At 41.1% G+C, this 20,560-nt stretch overlaps 1 protein-coding gene across 1 annotated transcript in view; it reads left to right on the forward strand.

Moving 5' to 3' along the window:
• The first annotated feature begins 1,360 nt into the window (after positions 1–1,360).
• SNX6 (sorting nexin 6) overlaps positions 1,361–20,560 on the forward strand; it is a 45,688-nt gene continuing 26,488 nt past the window's right edge. Inside the window, exons 1-7 of the mRNA XM_065402617.1 lie at positions 1,361–1,405; positions 1,494–1,541; positions 8,511–8,615; positions 9,265–9,375; positions 15,416–15,537; positions 18,183–18,306; positions 19,961–20,056. Coding sequence (XP_065258689.1) covers positions 1,400–1,405; positions 1,494–1,541; positions 8,511–8,615; positions 9,265–9,375; positions 15,416–15,537; positions 18,183–18,306; positions 19,961–20,056 — 612 coding nt within the window. The 5' untranslated portion in view covers positions 1,361–1,399. The remainder of the gene's footprint in view (positions 1,406–1,493; positions 1,542–8,510; positions 8,616–9,264; positions 9,376–15,415; positions 15,538–18,182; positions 18,307–19,960; positions 20,057–20,560) is intronic.

Here is a 20,560-nt window from a genome sequence, read left to right on the forward strand (position 1 = left end):
GGGGGTAATAGGCACCTATGTAAGCCAAAACCCCAAATATTGGGACTGTCCCTATAAAATCAGGACATCTGGTCACCCTACACAGCGCTGAGCACAGTACATGAACCTGAACAGAACAGAAAGTTAAGATTACACATTTAAGCCCTCAAAAGTCAGGAAATGCCAGTTGAAGTTCTCTGAGCCACCTTAACTCTGCCTTTTGTGAAGAGTATTATGATTCAGTCTTTAAATACTTGATCATATACTATTTGAATATGTCAACAATCTGATGCAGCTGTGAAAAAGGTTGCATCATTCTGCAGTGTACTAAGTCCAGTGTTGTATGCAAGACATTCTAGATAATTGTCCCACGCTACTTGGCACTGGTGTGGGCTCAGATGAAGTACTGTGTCCAATTCCGGGTGCCATACTTTTGAAAAAAATGTTGGCAAATTGGAGAGAGTCCAGAGGGACAAAAATGATTAAAGGTTTAGAAAACTTGACCTATGAGGAAAGGTTAAACAAACTGGGCATGTTTAATCTTGAGAAAAGAAGACTTGGGGTGGAGGGAGAACATGACCTGAAGAACAAAGAATGTAGGCCATATTTACAGGATGGGGGATGCTATCCTAGGAAGCAGTGACTCTGAAAAAGATTTGGGGGTTGTGGTGCATTATCAGCTGAACATGATTTCCCATTGTGATGCTGTGGCCAAAACACCTAATGCAATCCTGGGATGCATAAAAAGGGGTATCTCAAGTAAAAAACAGAGTTTATTTTACCTCTATATTTGGCACTGGTGCTGAAATACTCTGTTCAATTCTGGTGCTCAGTATTCAAGAAGAACGTTGCTAAATTGGAGATGGTTCAAGGAAGAGCCAAAGTAAAGGATTAGAAAACCCGCTTTATGGTGACAGACTCAAGGATCTTAATCTATTCAGTTTAACAAAGAGAAGGCTAATGATGACTTACTTATAGTCAACAGGAGGAACAAATATTTAATAATAAGCTTGTCAGTCCAGCAGAGAAAGGTCGAATATGATCCAAAGTTAAAGTTAGACAAATCCAGACTGGACCTAAGGTGTACATTTTTACAGTGATGGTAAGCAGTAAGGATGCAGCGTGCAGGAGTGCCGCCTATCTGGCTATGGAGGCCTTAGCCTCGCCTCAGCGCTCCCTAGACCTAAACCCAGCCCCAGCTCCATACCCCAAGGACTCTCTCAGCGTCCCTGCTGCTCTCCGCGGGAGCGCCGGGTCCGTCCCCCCTTTGCAGCGTGACGGAGGGGCCGGCCGAGGAGCGCACTGGCTCAGCAGCAGCCTCCGCCTCCCGCTTTAGCTCCGCCCGGCCCCTCCCCTCGGCTCCGGGCTGCCTGGCGGGCTGGGCCTGCGCTTGCGGAGGGAGGGAGCGCTGGGAGCAGCCATGATGGTGGGTGTCTGGGCGCCGCTGGGAGTCGGGCGGGAGGGGCGTGTGGTCGGGTCACTAACCTGTGCGCTTTGTCTCCCCCCCGGAGCAGGAAGGCTCGGACGACGGCCCAGATTTCCTCTCCGAAGAGGACAGAGGAGTAAGTGCACCTGTCCCGGGGGCTCCCGGGCCGCTGGCACCTGGGACCGGGCCCTGCCGGCGCCTGGCAACCGGGGGGAGGGCGGCGGCTCTGTCCTGAGGGTCCCTGGCGGGGTGGGGGCGGTTCAGTTTTGCAGGATCCGGGGCCCCTGTGGCTGGGTTGTGGGGTCTGATCTGCGAGTTCCTGGGCCCCTCACACGGGGGTATGGGGTGGGTATATGGTGGCGGCGGCGTTTTTCTCTTGGGCTGCTGTGTGCATTTTACCTTAATCTTAGTTCCAGTTGTACACCCTGGTCATGACTCCTCTCCTCCATAACGGTCCGGGAGTCTAAATGTCATTACGGACACTGATTTGTTTTGATGGTTTTTAAATGCAATTATGGTTTGGGATTGTTCTCTTGTCAGGATAGAAACAACACAGTTTTACGAGTATACTTTAGCCTGTTGTTTATATTCCTCTATTCCCTCCACTCACATGGTTTTTTTTTTAAATAGCTTTTTTTAAAAAGTAGCTTAATCCAGGTTTATTTGTATTTTAGGAGATTCATATTTTGCATCTCTATAGTTCTCACTCAGATCTTTTCTTCTCTCCTATATATGCTTCTTAAATCTTCTATTGCATTGAGCAGGGGTGACAGATTTGATGGAGAGCACTGAATTCCATCTTTAATCATAGGCCAGGGCCTAGGTAATAAATTAACACTATCTTCTTTTTTCAGTCTACAGCAGACCTCCCACTGATAACAATGGGAGGTTCGTGCCACAGTATGTGTGCAACTAGGACTTTTAGTAACAGAATTTTTGTTATTTAATTATTTACGATTAGTTTAGTACCTCATTGTTGTGTTCACTATCAGTTGGAAAATATTCTAACCATTGGGCTTGCACCTATTTCTGCCCTTTGTTTCTCTTCCTCTTCCCTGTTTGGACCTTCTCTATACTAGAAAAATGTACCAGTTTAACTAGATTGATTGAAAAATGCAATGTAGATGCACTTAAACTGGTGTAACCATTGTTCATATTGTTTTGGCTTAAGTCAGTATCTTAGGAAGAATCAACCTTGACCAGCCAGATTGAGGGGGGAAAAGTCATGCTTGGTTTGGGGTTAGCTAGCATGTGATAGCTAATCTAGACAACCCCATAAAAATTAGGAACTTCTTAAAATGAAAGCTGAGATTCTGAAACTGCCATGTAGACCACAAAAATACATCATGCACATCATATATTTGACACATCTGGCATAAAGTTAAGTACTGTGGCTGGATTTTTAAAGGGCGACAGGTAATTTTGACCAATAACAGTGTGTAGGCATATATGTTAAGATTTAATTGATTTTGGTCATGAAGCATAAAATGTAATTAATAAGAGGTCAGGAAGGACTATTACTCTTGTGGACTTGCACTGTTTGGCAAGTGTATTGTAGAGCCTTTGTTAGTATTCCTACTGAAAAATGCAGAGTAAATAAGAGAGGGAGGGTGGGGAGAATGATCAGTGAGCATTATAATGCCAGTCACTGCAGAAGCAAGAGAGAGTGAATGTGTGTGATATTTCTAGAAATAGATAGGTTGCCCTTAGCTGAAGCATTAGATAATGGCCATAGTTGCAGGTCTTTGTATATCAGTAGACTGATCTTGTTTGGAAAATCCTATATTTTCCCTCCCACTACTGCTACAAGCTCCTGTAGTAATGAGTTCATAGTACTGTCCCGTTTAAAAATATGTTAGTCAAGGGTCTTGACTAAGCAGCTCTTCAAGTATACCTTTTGAAGTGGCCAGTAGGAGCCTCTCTTCTTTCTCTTCCTTTCACATCCGGTGCTAAATAATTATTACAGAACAACATAATCACCATCCCTTCCCTTAACTTTTCAGCTGATGTTACTTTCAGACCCCGTTTTTTATTGCCCATTTATTCTGAATCTAAATTCCCAGCATTAACTACCAGGCCTCTTTGCAGGTTCTCGGTAGTTGATCATAATGTAAACATAAATGAAAGGAGCACAGGCAAGCTATTCCGAAGGGCTTGTCGTCATGTACAGCAGCAATGGGAGAGCTTCTCACATTGGTGTAGTTAATCCACCTCCCTGAGAGGTGGTAGCTATGTCGATGGGAGAAGCTCTCCTATTGACAAAACGCTGTCTACACGGTGGGTTAGATTGGTATAACTACATTGCTCAGGAGTGTGGATTTTTCATACCCCTGAGTGACATAGTTATAGCGATATAGGTCTGTAGTGTAGACCTGGCCTCAGATTCAGCTATTTGAGTCTTAAAAACCATAGCAGCCCTTTTCTGTGGCAATAGTAAAAACAAGTGCTCTTTTGTAAGTTGGTATTTCCCTGGCCTTTTTTCTTTTTGATCACCTTCCTGTGTTTGCACAGGTCATCCCACACTCCCTAGTGAAGGACTATACACCAGCCTTTGATTAAGTTAATTGACTTCCTCACTGTGTATCTCCACCCCCTTCCCTCTCTAGAGTTCAGACACTGTCATGTCAACAGTGCTCTTAATTTTTTAACAATGGATGTGTAGATGTTACTGTAAATGATATGACATAACGAGACCTGGCATTCCGCAAGTAGTTTGACTCGACTGTGCCAGCTTCCTCACAGTAGTGTTTGAAACCTACTTTGACCTTGAGAGACCGCCCAAGATGATACTTTACTCTTGACCCAACCTCTTCTGAGGTCAGGTTCCTTCTCTCTGAGGTACCCCAAGAGCAGTTACTCTTATTTTCAGTCTCCACAACGTATTCCAGTTACTTTAAATAAAAGCTGGGTTTTTTTGTGCTCAAAGTAGAGAAAATAGCTTTTATTTTGTGATTCTGTAACTGATTTTAGTTGCTTTACAAGAAGTTCTACTAGGTGGCCATAAAGTATGAATTGATGTATAGAAACATTATGTGCAGCTTGGCATAATTGCATGCCCACCCTAAAATCAGGCTGCCAGTGCTTTTCACAACCTGTTGGTTTAGACTTTCCGCATGTCTGTGAAAGTCTGCAGTATAGCCCAGGTTTTTCTTTCTCCTTCCCCTCTCTATCAATAAGCCATCTGTTGATAGTAAGTTTTTCTTTCAGGTAGTGATGTATGGAGAAGGGCAATTTCTTCACTATTGTGGCATGACAGCATTGTTTTTGAGTCAATACCCAAAAATACAAAGAATTTATTCTTGTTGCACAGTGGCTCACAAAGTTCCTTCAGCTTTCTGATTGTCTTTGATACCATTTATAGAATGCTTCATTACCTTTGCAAATGAAAATGGTCCTGTTGCCAGGCAAGCAACGTAGCATAACTTAACATATTGTTAAACTCTCCAAGGTTTATAGAGGAAGTACATTTGTATCTGTTGGGCAAGCCATCCATCTCAACAGTGTTTTCTTACTTACTGTTTTGTCCTATTTACTTTTGTCCTTAAAATAGTGGCTTGTGTTGAGAAAGTTACATTTGACATTAATGTCGTGGAAAAAATATAAAAGTAAAATTGCTTTGGTATTCCAAGCATTGTATAAAGCACTGTTGTACTGAACCTTAGAAGTCTACACTGCACCCTTTTTAGTTTTGTGTGACTCTTTGGAAAGATGGTGAAAGAAAACAAAGCAAGTTAGTACAGATTGGCAGGGACTTTGGCTTTTTTTCTGCCTTTGTCATAGGATAGGGTGTAGATCACCTGCTAGGATCATCTGGGCATGTTTTGCCTAATCAATTCCCTGCCATTGCAGAGGCCTCAGAGATTGGTGGCACCTCAGGGCGATTTAGACGGTCTAGTGAAGACCTGCTAAATCGATGGCAGAGTGCTCTCTGGTCGACTCCGGTACTCTAGCTCTGAGAAGAGTAAGGGAAGTCGACCGGAGAGCGTCTCCCATCGACACAGTGCAGTGAAGACACCTGGGTAAAATGACCTAAGCTATGTTGACTACAGCTACGTTATTCACATAGCTGGAATAGCGTAATTTAGGTCGATTTACCCCTGTAGTGAAGACAAGCCCTTGGTCTCTCTTGTGCTCTGCCTATAGCACACAACAGTTTAGTCTCCTGAGAACTAAATTTAGTTCAGCTAAAGTCACTGGACTCAAAATATGAGTATCTAGGTAAAATTTAATGGCCTGTGATATGCAGGAGGTCAGATTAAAATAGATAATCTGATGGTCCCTTCTGGCATTAAACTATACAAAACAGATTTTTCTTCATTCTGTCATCATGCAAGTCAGTTTACAGAAGTATTATTTGAATAACCCAAACTTGTCTTTTACCCACTGTACTGCAAATTAACTATTAATAGCATTAAGGAGACTACCATAGAAAATTATACACTTGTTTTTACATGCTACAGAGTTGGTAGTGACACAGCATGAGATAGTATTTTCATAACCATTTTGAAATTTGGACTTTGCCACTTGACTTGCAGTCTTTATAGTTTTCTATGAAAAAGCTGCTGTGTGGGTATAGTATGAAAGGATGTTTTGCTACAAAACCTGACACTTCAGCAGAAACTACAAAAACAAAATAGCCAATTGTCTCATAGCTAAAAATGAATATCACAAATATAAAACTGCAATTAACTAAAAATTATCAATGGTGTAATTAGATAATGATGCATGAGAAGGTTTCAAAGTAACCTTCATACTTTTAAAATGTTTGGGTGCCTGTTTGTTCCTTGCAATAATTAAGGAACTGAAACCTTGAATGAGAACTCTGATTCAGACCTCAATGTGAATTTACAGCAGTAATAAATACTATTTAATCAAGTCTCCTGTGCTTTGCAGAATTGCACAAGGTGAGACTTACATCTAAGTAGATATTAGCATTGCTTATATATAAATCTTTTTAATTTTTATAAGTTTCATGAGACCTATATCTCTAAAGAAAAAGGATACTAATGCCCCAGTCCTCCAGATACTCCAGCATATTCAAGAAATATCCTGCACATGCAGGGACTAGAGGAGAGATTTTGTGTTAAATTACTTTATTCTATGAATGATCTACAGGGTGAATTAAAGATATAACTCTAGATTATCCACTCTCATTGAAAAGGTATAGAGTGCTCATCTCAGAGTTCCCTTCATTTTCTCTTCAGTGCGATTGGACTTCCAACCTCACACTGATGGATGGGACTGTAACCTGGAAATCTGGGTTTTCCTGGAGAAACTAGAGTGCAACTTCAACTATGTTGGGTAGTAGCATTTAGAACAGGGGTGGGCAAAATACGGCTGCGCTACTGGTTGGGAGCTGCCTGTGGTAAGCACCTCCCAGCCAGAGCCTGCACCTCGCACCCCCTCCTGCACCCCAACCCCTGTCCCAGATCAGAACCCCCTCCTGCACCCAAACTCCCTCACAGAACTTGCACCCCCTCCTGCACCCCAATCCCCTGCCCAAGCCCAGAGCCCCCTCCTGCACCAAACTCCCTCCCAGAGCCCACACCCTTCACCCTCTCCTGCACCCCAACACTCTTCACCAGCCCGGAGCTCCCTCCTGCACCCAAACTCCCTCTCAGACCCCACACCCCCTCCATTAATAGAGTAGAAATGTGCGGCCCGTGACGACTTACCAAAATTCATGGAGTGGCCCCCCCTGTGAAAATTATTGCCCACCCCTGATTTAGATCCTGCTTCTCCTTTGATCTCCTTCTTACCTCTTTATTCTACCACTACCAGATGAGGAACAGCAGTAACTCTTGGAAGATTTTTTTTTTTTTTTATCAGATTTCTGCCATTGTGGGTGGGGGAGTATACAATCCAGAGGCAAGGCAGCAGCCATTGTTCACCCCCTTCTTGTCTTCGGAGCCCAGACTTCTTTTTTTTGGCACCTACTGAGAGACTTAGTTGGTGGAGGGAGAGCTGTTAGCCACAGCACTCAAGTTGAAGTCCCCCATCTAGTTCTTCTGGCTTTAGTTTTTCCCTAGAACGAGTGAAGCACCTGATCCGCAGTTTCTGCCATGACTGTGAATTTTGTCTTTGTGGGTCCAGACTTAACTATTGAAAAATTTGGATTAAATTGAATCTTTAGATCCACTTCCTCTTAGTAGATTGTGAGAATCTTCAGGCTGACTTATTGAAACCTCAAATTAGAGCCACTCTATGCATGACCTACAGTAGACATAAATAAAATTTTGAGTTTGTGCCCATTTTGCTTCTATACAAAGGTCTGAAAGCGTACGGTTTCAAAATTCTCAGCTTGTTTTACCTTACCAGTATCAGTAATGTAAAGTCTGGCCTTTCCTGGCAATTTGGAGGATTTCTTAGGTAATTTTTTTAGCTTTCTCAGCCCATAACTAAAGGCCTGGGGTGTTTAGTTAAAAATAGATGTCAGAAACAAAAGGCGTTTTAATGCAGTCTGAATAAAAATATTATCCTGTCAGTTAATGAGATGGATAGTATTTGTGATAATCATAACACATCTCTGGCCATCCATATTCTCTAAGGTAGACAAGATGAGAGTTTCTAATAAAAAAAAAAAAATTGAAAAGACTTTTTAAAAATAAATCATTCCTTTGAATATCATAAAGAAAGAAAAAGCATAAACTGTCCCTCTCCCTCCTGAGGGCACCTTTAAAGTTATCCATTCATATCACATGCTCTTTAGAGTTGTGTGTAAATAATAAAATAATGTAAAAATTCGGAAAAAAATCCATCTGTCTGTTTAGAATTCAAAATCTTTAAAATTTACAGTGTATTTTGCTTTTCTGAATTGTGAGCAAGTTAACAAACAATATACAATGAGAAATGCAAATACTAATAATAGTGCACAAACAAGGAAGCATAGTAGATGAAATGGCCATGCATGGTTGTGCACTGCAAGAAATGTGGGTTGGGATTTGTTTTCTCAGTGGCTATATTTTTTACATTTTGTAGTTTTGTTCTTTCCATCTGTTGTGTTATAAGGGTGCCCATCAGTGCAGTATCAGCTCGTGCTGAATGAGAAATGAAGTGCTATTTTCATTTAGTTTTTATTAAGTCTGAACTGATGTTCTTTGTTTAGCTTAGAGCAATAAATGTAGATCTCCAGACTGATGCTGCCCTGCAAGTGGATATTTCAGATGCTCTTAGCGAGAGGGACAAAGTGAAATTCACTGTTCATACCAAGGTAAACCCAGCCTTGTATCTGGATGATGTATAATTCTCATTTTTTAGTTAATTTATTACAAAGTAATAGTTTGTCATTCAAGATACATTGTCAGCCTCAAGTAAAATCAACAAAGAAAATTCAACATTCAAAAAATGTTGATTTAAAAGTTAAAACCATAACTTACTTACAAGAACTTACTTGAGATTCTCTATAGATTATTGTATTCTGCCTTGTGATTCCCACACTTACTTTGTTAAATTAGTGGCAGGCTTGCTGTTGGAGCCTTTCTATACACTCTTGTATTCCTCAGTGTGGTGTACATTGTTTTCTCCATTATTCACTACAGACTTGAACAATGTACTTCAGGCTAGTAGTATGTTCTGCCTCAGGTTTACTTTTTAATATTCTAAGTAACTTATACCTTGATTTGATGGTATATTGGTACTGTCGTTTCATGATGTTAGTACTATAAAATAGATTACTTTTATTTTACAAAACATTTAGAAGATAAATTGTTACTCAGGATGCAGCTTACTTTTAGTAGAATTTAAGGTTGTTTTACTGTTCTTCTAGTTTAGACTACTTTTCAGCATTGAGATTATAGAACATGATATAGTAGTGTAAACATTTGAATACTTAAATCTGAAAAAAGCCCCCTTCTTTGCAGAGTTCTTTACCAAATTTTAAACAAAATGAATTTTCTGTTGTTCGGCAACACGAGGAGTTTATCTGGCTTCATGATTCCTTTGTTGAAAATGAAGACTATGCAGGATACATCGTAAGTATTCTAAACCTTTCATTTTATTTGTCTTGTTCTTTTATAAAAAGCTGTCGACTGAGGACTTGAGTATCACATGTACTGAGCACTATATCATTTAAAGCTAATAGGTGCTATAGGTGCTCTTCCTCTCTCAAAATCAGGCCCTGAAGTTTTACTACATTGCATTAGGCAGTTTCACAAAGTCAGATGTTGAAACAAATTCTTAGGTGAGCCAGTGTAATCTTTGTTATAACATGTTTTTTTGCATTTTGCCTGTCTCTTCTTTGCTCCAAGAATTTTGAGTGGCTTAATGTTGCATCTGTGTCGTTTAGTCTAAAACGTATTAAAACATAGAAGACACGTGAACTGTGAAACTTGGCATTCCTGTTTTCAGGAATTAATGTTTAACTTGTTTGCTGAGTTGAGTTTTTTGTTTCCTTTGTAGCTGGAATGGCAAGAGTTCAGTATTAAGCTGTAAAGTCATCAGTGCTCTTGGAATTTTGTTCCATTACTAATTGGAGGAGGAGGAGTAGAATCCATTTTCTACTCTAGGAGGAGTAGAATCAATTTTCACTTTGGATTAATTCAAAGAAAATAGTAAATGTGGTTAAAAGTAGGACAAAGAAAACATAATACATAATTTAGAGGACTTCCCCCTTTGGACTTATTTCAGGCCTTCGGGGAATGGATGTCTCCGAAGTAGTTAGTTACATGATGAAAGAAGTAATTGTAAATGCAGCTAGCGTTAACATCAATACATTGATTTAAAATGGAAATATTTGACGTTTATCTTTTTGATGTTAATGTCAAAATAATATCTTTTACACATTTAATTGAAGGTTTTTTAAAAGCATTCAAAACTAAAATATTGGGGTTTTTTAGGGGGAAAAAAAAATCTTTGTTTAGTACTTTTATGCACATTGTCCATCCTGATGCACCATTTTAGTTGATCACAAATCTGATCATATTAATTTTTAATCCTGAAATGGAAGAGGTGAGAGGTACTTGAGAAGAACAAACCTGTTATCCTAGGCTATGTCTATACTTAAAATGATAGAGGCACACCAGCAGCGCTTTAGTGTAGACACTCACCACAGCGACAAGAGGGGTTCTCCTGTCTCTGTAGTTAATCCATATCTCTGAGAGGTGGTAGCTAGGTCAATGGAAGAATTAGCGCAGTCTACACTTGGAGTTAGGTTGACCTTGCTACATCTGTTAAGGGTGTGGATTTTTCATGCTCCTGAGAGACTTAGCTATTCAGATGTAAATTTTCAGTGTAGACCAGCCCTTTGTCAGCTGGTTGCTGGTTTGTTAATGCTTTGAGATTAATTTTTCTGAGTTGCATAGTAAGGGCTTAAAGTGAAATGAGAAGTGAAATAATATAAACTGTTCTTAAACAGTTTATATTAACATGTTTAGACTTCAGCATAATTTTGCTTCCTGCTGTACAGTCTAGTTGAAAAATTCACACCCCTGAGAAATGTAGTTAAACTGACCTAAGCCCTGGTATCGACACCTTTGGGTGGGTGGAAGAATTCTCACGGGTGTGGATTTACTACAGCGACAGAAAAACTCCTTCTGTCTCTGTGGAAAGTGTCTATGCTACAGCAGGATAGCTGCAGCTGTGCTGCTATAGTGCTTGTAGTGTAGACATAACCTTAGTAATTCAGGAACAGTTTAGATGAATTGTTTTAACTTATAGTGCACCATATTATAAAATAATTAAAAGGTTAAATGGCCCAAAATTTTACCTACTGTATCTTTATTTACTGTATGTGAAGTTCGTATCTCTTTTCCAACAAATGTATTTTTTAATGCCAGCAGCCTAGCAATAACAACTTAGTGTGCAATGAATGGTAGAAAAATGACTCCAATTTCATGCTTTTCAGAAAATATGAATGGAGGGCATTAAAACAATTTTTGAAAATACCTTGACAATGTCCCCTTTGTTTAAAAGAAACATCAGAATAGTTAACAGAAGTTAATTAAGTGAATCAGAAATGGTGTTTAATTTTCATAAGGCCAGCTGTAAGTAGATTATTGGAACCAGAAAATAACATTTTAGTAATATGAAAGGAAACCATGACTTGAAAATGGGGCATTGGGCTAGTATGCTCCATAAATTGTTCATTGGGTGACTTTTTTGGCCATAAGGGTGTTAACGATGAGCAGGGAGGAGAACAGCAGGAGTTCAGGTCTAAAAAGTTTTAAGCAACTTAGGCCATGTCTACACTACAGCATTAAGTCGACGATCATAAATCACTTTAATAACATCGGTGGAACACGTCCACATAGTCTTCTTTGTGTTGGCTTGAGTGCGTCCACAGTTGTTGCTCTTGCATCGACAGAGAGAGCATTGCATCATGGGTAGCTATCCCACTGTACAACTTGTCACCCTTTGCCACTGGGAGTTCTAGGAACCGATCGCGGTGAATCATGGGGACATGCTCGCCATCCTGTGATGCAGTTCTTTCCGTTCCATCATTCCATGGGCTTCCTACTTCGTTTTGTGCCATTTTTCAACAGCCTTTGTAAACTCTGTGCCTGCTGTCTCTGCCTGACAGCATAGATCCTGAGCTGCTGACCATTCTGGTGATGAGCATTATGAACGCAACGTGGCTGGTACTGCAGTATTTCATGGGCTGCGAAACAGAGTGAATCAGTGGTGTCTGTCCTGCTGTCTGCCAGGGAAACAAATAACTCAAGATTGCTGCTGGTATTCACGGAACAGTTTGCCACAGTGGAGTGTTGGTACTGGGCTCAGGAAACAAGCACTGGGTGATGTGATTGCATCATGATGCATGCATGGGATGACGAGCGGTGGCCTCAGAACTTTTGGATGCGCAAAGCCACCTTCCTGGAACTGTGTGTGGAGCTCGCCCTAACACTGTGGTGCAAGGACACCAGAATGAGAGCTGCCCTCACTGTGGAAAAGGGAGTGGTGATTGCTGTGTGGAAGCTGGCAACTCTAGACTGCTACCAGTCAGTCACAAATCAGTTTGGAATTGGAAAATCCACCGGGGGGGAGGTTGGTGATGCAAGTGTGGAGGGCCATTCATTGCCTCCTGCTATGAAGGACTGTGACTCTTGGTAATGTGCAGGAAATAATAAATGGCTTTGAGGCAATGGGATTCCTTAGCTGCGGCAGGGCAATAGATGGAAGACATATCCCAAATTTGGCCCGCGACCATTTTGTGATGGAGTACAACAACCGAAAGGGATACTACTCCATGATCCTGCAGGCGCTGGTGGATCACCATGGCTGTTTCACTGTCATAAATGTGGGATGGTCAGGAAACGTGCATGATGCATGCATCTTTCGGAACACTGGACTGTATAGAAAGCTGCGTGCTGGGACTTTCTTTCCAGATCAGAAGATTCTAATGGGGGATGTGGAAATGCCCATAGTGATCCTTGGAGACCCGCCTGCCTCTTGCTCCCGTGGTTCATGAAGCCTTACACTGGGAACCTAGACAACAGCAAGGAGCACTTTAACAACAGGCTCAGCAGGTGCTCAATGACCATTGAATAGGCCTTTTGCCGGTTAAAAGGTTTCTGGCACTGTCTTGTTGGCCGGCTAGACCTCAATGAGGAAAATATTCTGATGGTCATTGCGGCCTGCTGTACTCTGCATAATACTTGTGAAGTGGGGGCGGGGGGGAATTTCCCCAGAGGTGGACCAGTGAGGCCAAGCGCCTGGCTGCTGATTTTGAGCAGCCAGATACAAAGGCAATTAGAGAGGTGCAGCGGGAGGCTATTTGAATCAGGGAGGCTTTGAAGGAGCATTTTGACAGTGATTCCCAGTAATGTATCTTTATGTGATGCATTTGGCCAGGCAATGTTTACTTGCTGCCTGTAGTGCTTTCTTCCTGATCATTAATTGCAAGGAGCAAATATTGCTACTTATAGCCACTGTGTTTGAGCGATGTATGTATATCACAAATAAAGACTCAACTTTAATAATGGGATAAAACAAACTTTTGATCAAATAGGGGATATGAAAATGAGGAACAGTCTCACAGTAGAGCTCTCACAGCTGGGTGTAACTCCAGCTTTCGTTGGAAAATCAATCAGTCCCTACGTGTGGAATGCATGGAGTACTGTGAGGGACCGGGAACACGCGAGGAATGTGGTGGGGAAGTTTGGGGAGGGCATGGACTGGAGTTCTGTAGTGGCTGGAGGGAGAGTCGGGCACAAATATGCTCAGATTGCAGGTTAATAAGGGACTTCAACATCTCTGTCTGGTCCTTCAGGAGCTTTATCATCTGCTCCTGCCCCTGTGTCCTTTCATGGCTATCCAGCCTGAGTCTTTCATTGATTGTCTCCCTCCATGCTCTGGTTTGGCTATGTGCTGCATCTGTTGACTCCAGCACTTTGTGAAACATATCCTCCTTACTCTTCCTGGGTTGCTGCCTTATCTGATGGAGGCGCTCTGCTGGTTTGGAGTAGTGGGTCCTCAAGGGCACATCTGCAGAAGCCAAAGAAACAATGAACAGACACAGTATTATGAATGCGCTTCCAGCCATGAATCACAAAAAGTACACACACCTCTTACTCACTGTCCCTTGGCTAACACAGAGGTCAGCACGAGTCCCAATTATGGGGTGGGGTGGGGATGGGAGAATGGGCAAGAAGGGACAAAGGGTGGTTTGCGAAGTGGATTACTGTAAGTGTCCAGGGAGCCTATTCTGAATATTTGTACCCTTTTCCACAGGCTAGCGTAATCGAACCTTATATCTCCTGCATGCGTGTGGCTTCAAACCAGCTCTGTTTGCTGCTCGCCTGTGTGCCGCTCTGTTCCCTGCAGAAATAATTGCTGGGTTGCATGGCAAAATTTCGTATAGCAGGGAGAGAAACAAGGCAGGTCTCCCAAGGAACCTTTGGCAGAGGAATGCAGAATACCTACAGGAAAGCTTCCTAGAGATTTCTATGAAGGATTCCCAGGACATCCCTGTGTACATTAACAAACTTTTCTGCTGTGACCCCACTGCGTAGATGGGGCTCTGTTGTTAATTTCTCTCTTATCCATCCCTACCATATAAAAAAGTACATGAGAGCTCAATCTCCTCTCACCATGCAGTATCAAAGCAAAATGAGCACTTACTGGAGCTCCCCTCTCCTGGCATGCAGGATGCAGAGCTGGAGTGCTAGGACTGGCTAGACCTCTCTGGAGTGGCGGAGAGGTCCTGACTTGCTGCACCACTGGACGACCCTGCTGTGTGCTCCACATCGTCCTCCACTTCCTCATCGGGGTCGAGTCCGCTGGCTGCTCTCCAAAGTATCCATGGGGCTCTTGGTGATGTAGCTGGGGTCGCCACCAAGGAGGCATGCAGCTCCTTATAGAGCGATGGTTGGCCTCCCTTGCCTTTTGGTACGCCTGCCTCATCTCCTTGATTTTAGCATGACACTGCTGTGTGTCCCTTTCATGCCCCTTCTCCTGCATGCCACTAGCAATCAGCCCGTAGGTTTCGAAATTTCTATGACTGGTGCAAAACTGCGACTGCATAGACGCCTCCTCTCCCCATGTACTCAGCAGATCCAACAGCTCTAGTGTGCTCCACGCGGGAGAGCATCTGCTGCATAAAACCAGCATGGTCAGCTGGGAAGATGCTGTATGAATTGTGCACACTGAGCAAACAGGAAGAGGAATTTCACTAATTCCTGGGCCTTTAAACGGGGGAGGGGCACATATCTGTGTATCTTCAGGGCAGCAGAGTTCGAACCGCTGGCCAGAGCGGTCATGATGGACTTTGTGGGACACCTGGAGGCCAATTAAGGTGACATAACCAACTGAGGTGTCTACACTGATGCTGCATCTGTGTCGCAAAAAGCTCTATGCTACTCATAGAGGTGATTTTATTATGTCGGCATAGCAGAGGAGTTGCATCGGTGGGAGGAGCCTTTCAGTGTGTACACCTCCACTGTTTTGTCGACAAAAGCCGACTTTTGTCAATAAAACTGTGTAGTGTAGACAAGGCATTACTGTGCCCTTATTTGAAGGGCTTTAGCTTTGACTAAGAAGGTGAGGAATTCAAAAGTACTCTGACTCATTTCACAGATTCCACCGGCACCCCCCAGGCCTGACTTTGATGCGTCAAGGGAAAAACTACAGAAACTTGGAGAAGGAGAAGGATCGATGACTAAGGAAGAGTTCACCAAGATGAAACAAGAACTGGAAGCGTATGTATATTTTATTCAGTGCCGTGTGTGTGTGTGTTTCAATTACCTTTTAGTGCTCTCTGCTATTCCATACTTCTAATCATTTCACAACAGTGATCCCTTCCGGAAGATGCAGGTTTGAGCATCCACAGTTACCACGTAACCAGTGTTATCATAATGATCATGATCAGAGCCATCAGGAAAATTGTAGAAATTATTGCCCAGAATTGTAGGAATTGTATAAAGGGGTAATAAAAATACACACTGAAAATGGAAAACAAAGTTAGCTTTTTTGTTTTGTTTTTACAAAGAATCCTTCAAGAATAAACTGTAAAGGCGAGGTATTAGATCTTAACTAACCTTTTCCTTTACAGATCACTTATGAAGGCAGCTTCAATCAGACTTTGATAACCTGCTTTTCTGTTTTTACTATGTACTTGTATAAACCTTTTGTTTCACCATGAATATGGACTGAGCTGCTTTCTTTGCATGTGCCCTAGTAAAAACTAAAAATGCAAATTTTACTTTCTAGCTTTAGTTACTATTAGTGGCAGACATAGGCGAGGCAGAAGAGCTCTCACATCTGTGTGAAGTAATAGGAGCTTGTACAACCACAGTAGTTAATTGTTAATGTGCAATTATCAAACTTCTGTTCTGTAGAACTGGAAATTTGGTAACTGCCTGACATGTTTTTTAATTGGGAATACATAATTTTACAGTAGGAGAGTTTCTTGGAAATAGTGACTTCCCTGGTTATGCAGTTGATAGCGATTGGAGGATTTGTTGTAAGGTTTAGTACTCTGTGTTGAGTCATATAGGAAAGTCTTTTTCCTTACTCCATCCCCTTTCTTTTATCTCATCCATGGACCTCTTTGCTCTTTCTCCTCCCTCCCTGATTTCAGTTTTCATGTGTATATTTACACTGCTACTAGATTACTTCTCTCCAAAGCACTGAACTGGCAAGAAAATAATTAGCACTTCTCAGCGTCCAGCTGCTGTGAGCTAGTGTATTAAAAGTACTGTATTAGACTGGTGTGCAAGAGATGGTTTGACAGCAGAGGAAATATACACTTGTACTTCATACGCCAGAAAACTGGAAATTAGCAGAGCACAATAAGTATTGAAGAATCTGTGATTTTCCAGCGGCCCTGATCATGATTCTTTTGTGGTCTGGTTAGGGGTTGGATAACACAGAAACCTTGGGGTTTCTTCTACTGCCACCTCCATCCTCTGCATCCTTCTTTTTTGTCTTGACTGAATGACTACTGCTCTCACAGAGATCAAACACCTCCCAACACTGATCCTGCTGGTTTGCTGGTATGTAAATCTTATGATCCCTCCTTGCACGTAGTGGAAGCAAGTGTGTCAAGTATCTAAGCCATTTCATTGTTAACTTGAGGGGGAATAAAAGAAGCCCCTTTCCTCTTATCTCTGTACAATCAATGCAGTTTACTAAACATGTCAGTTAATTGAATTTACAAAATAAAATAAACTGTAGTAAACTAGTACTGATAAGAGTAGATGCTCCTCCTCCTGATTAATCTTTTGTTTGCACCATAAACTAAGCTCCAATTATTGCCTTAAAATCTAGTTTAGTTGAACTGGGCAACTGACTTATCATGATACTTGGCTTTTGATGATATATGGCAAAACCTTAGAGTTACGAACTGATTGGTCAACCACACACCTCATTAGAAACCAGAAGTATGCAATCAGGCAGCAGCAGAGACAAAACAAAAAGCAAATACAGTACAGTACTGTGTTAAACATAAATTACTTTAAACAAAAAAAAAAAAGGGGGGGGGGGAGAATAAAAAAAAAAGATTTGACAAGATAAGGAAACCTGTTTCTGTGGTTGTTTTGTTTAAATTAAGATGGTTAAAAGCAGCATTTTTCTTCTGCATAGTCAAATTTCAAAGCTGTATTAAGTCACTCTTCAGTTGTAAACTTTTGAAAGAACAACCATAACGTTTTGTTCAGAATTACAAACATTTCAGAGTTACAGCCTCCATTCCGAGGTGTTCGTAATTCTGAGGTTCTACTGTACTAAATTTTACGACAGTTCTAAAAGTGAAATTAAGCAAAAGATCCGTGTATATAGAACCCAACATGTGTTAGGCACTTTAGACATGGAATAAGATTCCTGATCCAAAGAGCTTGCAAGCTAAATGGACAAAATACAGACAAATGAGTTGAGGGGAGCAAACAGGCAAGATGGTGATAGAGGAAGGACTATTCAGAAATAGGCTACGTGATTGCTTGTGTGGTACAGTTTTGCATCTTGTTAGTTCTTGATAGTTTATGGGAAGGCTAAATGGGGTTATACTTCCAGTGGAACTAACACAGAGATGGAATTTGTATCCTCATTTAAAGGGCCTGTAATATTTGTTGTATTTATCTCTATATGTCTGCTTATGTAATATGATAAAGGATTAAATTTTTCTCCATGTATTAACATTACCTTCTTAGTGCACACATTAAATACCACATAATATACTAACATCAAGTACATCAAAGGTTAGGGTAAAATATTTTAGCACTCCTTAGTTTCGTCTGTGTACGAGGATGTTTCTAATTTCTGCAGTCGGCTTAATCAAAAATTAATTGTTTCAGGTGGAATTTTAATTCTTTATTGTGTAGTCACTGTACTTGTTTTTTGTTTCCAGTGAGTATCTGGCAATATTCAAGAAGACAGTTGCAATGCATGAAGTGTTCTTGTGTCGTGTGGCAGCACATCCTATCTTGAGAAAAGATTTAAATTTCCATGTCTTCTTGGAATACAATCAGGATGTGAGTATTGAAAACTGATTCAGTAGCAAAAGTAATCAAGATGTACTTTCATGATATGATTGAAAATGGGTAGAACACTTGATCTCCCAAAATAATTTACAGTGATTCCTTAACCAAACCTGTTTGGATTTAGAAAAATTAGCTGGCCCTGTCAAAGTTAATTTTTCTGCCATCTGGGAAATTGGCATTCAGGACCTAATTTATAGTTTTTGAACTGTAGCCCGGTCATAAAAAATATTTATGGGAGACAAGCAACACTTTTTAATCAGTCACCATTTGCTATGGCTCAAGAAGATATTTTCTCACCCATTCTCTTGATTGATTTCAGGTGTTTTGAAAGAGAGAGCATGATGAAACAAACTGCCAGTATCACGGTTTTGTAAAACTTGACTGTGATTAGTTCTGATCAAGACAGGATTCCAACAGTAACTCTTTGATTAAAAATTATGATGGGTAAAAGGTTCTGTTATGCTGAGGAATAATCTGTAGCTTAACATGGTTGTTAAATATTATGCCAAGATGACAAAAATTTCTGAGAAGCAGAATAGTTTTGTGATCACTAAACTAGTTAAATATATGGAGAAGTAACCAATACAAGCTGTCTTCATACTGTGTTGGAGTTGGAATCCTAATATTGGGCTAGTGAAGTGGACGCTGTTATGTATTGCAACTTGCCTAAAAACCTATTTCTGAGATGATGGTGTATATTGTCTAAATAGTGGTGCCTCAATTACTTTTTAAAGTAACTAATTGTAACTACACCTCTACCCCGATATAACGCGACCCGATATAACATGAATTCGGATATAACGCAGTAAAGCAGCGCTCCGGGCGGGGCGGGGCTGCGCACTCCGGCAGATCAAAGCAAGTTTGATATAACACGGTTTCACCTATAACGCAGTAAGATTTTTTTTGGCTCCCGAGACAGCGTTATATAGGGGTAGAGGTGTATATATCTTGCACTACCTTCAGTGTTGAAAATTGAAAATAAAACCAAAACCAAACCTCAGGAAATTGATTTTTTTTTGTTAACTTGAAACATGACTTTTGGTTCTTTGATATATAGAAGGTCAACTCAGTACTTGCTGCAGAAGAAGCAAAGCTGGTACAGGAATTCTGGCCACACAGATCTGGAAAGTTAGGTGGACAGAAAGGATGTGGGGAGATGGTGTGGGAGGGATGATTTCAATGGAAGCACAGAGGAATTGGATTAGAAGTTCCTGAAGATGAAGTAATTTGCTATTGTAAGCAGCAAAGGAAGAGCAGAACCTAGTGGCATTAACTAACTTGTCAGTAGCTTCCTTTTATTGTGTATAAAAAATGAGGACATTTGAGAATGAATGTAGTTGAAATGATACAGATACATTCAGTATTCTTCCCAAATACTATGGAGTTGCATGTTTTCCCAAAACTCACATTAGATATTAAAGGAAGTCTGGTCAATAACTAGTAGAATGCAAAATATCATATTAGTAATACTTGGTGCATCGTCCACATTATTTATACAATGTACTGCTAGGCAAACAGAAATCAACCTGATACAAGACTTGCAGTTTCTAGTATAATTTCTAGCTCCTCTAAGTGCAAAAATGAATTCACTGCTTTTATTGTCTTCAGAGAACATGCTAACTTGAGATGTGAACTTGTCTTTCAGTTGAGTGTTCGTGGGAAAAACAAGAAAGAGAAACTTGAAGACTTCTTTAAAAACATGGTTAAATCAGCAGATGGTGTCATTGTTTCAGGAGTAAAGGTGATTCATCTCTAGCAATGTTAATAAAATGTCTAGTAAGTTTTTGAAACTGTATCTCTTTGAACTGAAATCAAATATGTTTACAAAAGGAGACAAATACCAAATGCATGCCAAGTACATTTCAGGGCTTCACAAATTTATTATACACTTGCTAGAGGTAGATACAAAAGAGGTGACGGTGGAGGGACTTGGGGCCACACCAGCAAAGCCCAGGTGTAGCAACTTGATGAGATGCCTAGCCCCTTGCAACACTAGCTACTGAGAAGGGTGCTGTCCTGGGACCCTTTCTGGAGGTTTCATCATTCATATTATTCTCTTCTGGATAGTAGGAATTGTAATCTTAGGGCTTGTCTTCACTATGGGGAGATTGACGCTGCTGCAGTCGATGCAGCAGGTGCCGATTTAGTGGGTCTAGTGAAGACCCACTAAATCGATGGCAGCACGGTCTCCAGTCGACCCCGGTACTCCAGCTTCAGAGAAAAATAACGTAAATCAACTGGAGAG

The sequence above is a fragment of the Emys orbicularis genome, chromosome 4 (genome assembly GCF_028017835.1).
Source record: "Emys orbicularis isolate rEmyOrb1 chromosome 4, rEmyOrb1.hap1, whole genome shotgun sequence".
Taxonomy (NCBI): Eukaryota; Metazoa; Chordata; order Testudines; family Emydidae; genus Emys; species Emys orbicularis.